This window comes from Cebus imitator, unplaced genomic scaffold, assembly GCF_001604975.1.
Source record: "Cebus imitator isolate Cc_AM_T3 unplaced genomic scaffold, Cebus_imitator-1.0 Scaffold847, whole genome shotgun sequence".
Classification (NCBI taxonomy): domain Eukaryota; kingdom Metazoa; phylum Chordata; class Mammalia; order Primates; family Cebidae; genus Cebus; species Cebus imitator.
The window spans coordinates 175059-177975 of NW_016108162.1; the positions used below are offsets into that span (position 1 = coordinate 175059).

The following is a 2917-nucleotide window of genomic DNA, read 5'->3' on the forward strand; positions in this document are numbered from 1 at the left end:
AAAAAAAAAAGAAAGTACAATAAACTTAAATAGCCAAAGCATTCTTGAGAAAAAAGAACAAAGCCAGAGGAACATCATAATTTACCATTTCTTATTTATTTATTTATTTATTTATTTATTTATTTTTGAGATGACGTTTTGCTCTTTTTGCCAGGCTAGAGGGCAACGGCACCATCTTGGCTCACTGCAACCTCTGCCCTCTAGGTTCAAGCGATTCTCCTGCCTCAGCCTCCCAATTAGCTGGGACTACAGGCATGCCACCACACCTGGATAATTTTTACATTTTTAGTAGAGATGGGGTTTCACCTTGTTAGTCAGAACCACCCTCCTCAGCCTCCCAAAGTGCTGGGATCACAAGCATAAGCCACCATGAGCAGCATAATTTTCAATTTCAACCTATATTTTAAGACTATAGTAATATAAACAGAATGGAATGTGCAGAAAAATTAACAAAGAAACCTCTAATGCAACAGAAATCACTACTCTCACATATTTCAGACATGATGCAAAAAGAGAACTAATAGTTTAACATAGAGGTTCTCAAAATTGTACAAATATTTGTGTGTCCCCCCCAAACAATTAAAAAGCAGTCAGATTGTACAGTCTCTAATATGCCATGAAGAGGACTTTGGCTCTCACTGGAAATAAAGGAAGGTCACCCAGGGAAAAGTAGAATTTTTAGAGAATTTAAAAGCATAAGACAAAAGATGCCCCCATGTGAGAGAAAAATTTAACAAAATACTCAGGCTTCCCAAAAACTATTTGCTTTTCCACATAGCTTCCCAAATCAAGTTGTAAGAACTGGCTTTTTTTTTTTTTTCCCACCTTTGGACCTCTCATCAGTGTTGTCTGTTGTATTCACTTTCACCTACCTTTGGGTCTGGCCACCATCTCATGTCTCTTCATGTTACAGGGCTCTTTTCTTTGCACCAGACAGGTGATCGGGTTTTGCTTGGAGACAGTAATACCTGCTTTATTAAAAATAAATAACATGCATCATTCTTATATTCTCTAATTACTAACCTAGTACTGTGCTCAGTAAAAAGTACGTGATAGAATATTCTAGAAAATCCCCAAATACTAATTAATGAGAGACATCTCTAAATATTTAGAAAATATTTTAAATTTGTAGGTCCTTAATTTTACTACCTGGTACTCATGAATCAAAAATTGATGGTGGTAAATAGAGTTTAAAATATGGGCAATGATATATTATGCCACTAAATTTCAGGAATTACCATTAATCTAGAGTAAAGGATACAGGTCAGCTGAGGAATGTGGAAAGTTCAGGTCAAGATGAAACATGCTGAATAAATTCTTTTCTACATCAACAAATCATCAAGATTTTCTTAAAATAGAAATCAGAAAGTCATTTATACAAAGCATAAAATTACCAAAATAAAAAATTCTACAGAAAAAGAGACATAAAACTTTTAGGATATATTAAGAATTGTATATTAAAGTTATATTCACCCAAGAAGACCAGGTTTCTGTAGTTCTCTAACATCACATTTCTATATAAATTCTGCTGAGCAGGGTTCAGGCATTGCCACTCCTCCAGAGAGAATTCTATGGCCACATCCCTAAATGTCAGAGTCTCCTGAAAAACACACAGACACACATATATTTAACAGGTGGCCATGGGAAGAATTTCTTATTTGAGTTAAGGTGAAATGAGAGAGTAAAGACAGTTGGTTCTGACTTATAAAAATAACTGAAATCCAATAATTTTCAATAATTATCCAATAATTATAAAAATAACTGAAATTATCCAATAATTTTCAACACAGAAATATTCTCTCATGTATTTTCTTCCTTTGAGGGAAGAGGATGGCATAAGATACACATCACCAGTGCCTATCTGATACTCTTCTGGATGATAAACTGTGGGTGGGAGACCCCATAAGTATGAGGAAGGAGTCAGAAGCCTCAGCCTGTTCCCATATAAATAATGAAGAAGAAAATAACTAGAGATATAACTATACTAGTTATTCCTAGGTTATCTTAGTTATTCATAGGTAACCATTAAGATATATATACATATACTCGGCATAATCTTTTACTAAAGCCTCTCAGGTTGAAGTATGAACCTAAGGTGACATTGTGAAAGAAGTGACCCTAACACAAGACACTCTAAGCCCTCTGTCATGCCCATCTAAGGGCTGCTGGAGGGTGCCTTGGCTGTGCAGCAGCGCCAACACTGGGAAAGTGCCCGCTGTGGAAGGGGACGTTTACAATATCTCCTTCTCTAGAGGAGCTAGGAGAAAACTCTGCTCCCCCAAGCTCTTGTGGTATGTGACATCCAGGAACTGAACTGTCTCTATGTGATGCTGTGCTTCAGTGATCACATTCCATATCCACTTTCATGTTCCACTTCTGCACCTGGTTCTTCTTTCTCTTAGAAGATATTAGTAATACTAACATAAATCTTAAGGTCTTTATTCTTTCTTGACAAGTATGAAAAAACTGTTGGCGCATTATGCTTCTTACCTCATCTCGGCTACTTGAAAGTTCTGGGCCACCATTCCTATGGCATATAATTTTCTTGACCCTACCACTGACAACCATGACCTCATCCTACCTACCCTGCCCCCTGCTTTTTACTCAATAAAAGTCAGAGTGTCCAGGCACTTGGGGCCACTGCCGGACTCCAAGCTTTGGCTGGCAGTGGACCCTGGGCCCAAACTCTGTTTTCTCTTTCTCGGTGTCTTGTGTCTTTTATTTCCACAGTTTCTCATCTCCACACCTACAGAGGGGCTTCACAGGACCCTGTAGGGCTGGACCCTACAATAAAATATATAATTAAGGACATAAACACAAATGTATACATTTTTTAATACTATATTTACATCATAATGAGTTGTGTATATTTTCGGACAAAGAAAACATGATGAGTTATAAGGTAACTCTCAAATTT

General features: G+C 37.0%; 1 protein-coding gene across 1 annotated transcript in view; it reads right to left on the reverse strand.

The window, feature by feature from the left end:
* Nucleotides 1-2917, reverse strand: part of LOC108297810 (zinc finger protein 431-like) — a 29718-nt gene that overhangs the window by 13709 nt on the left and 13092 nt on the right. Inside the window, 2 exon segments of the mRNA XM_037735580.1 lie at nt 873-968; nt 1474-1600. Coding sequence (XP_037591508.1) covers nt 873-968; nt 1474-1600 — 223 coding nt within the window.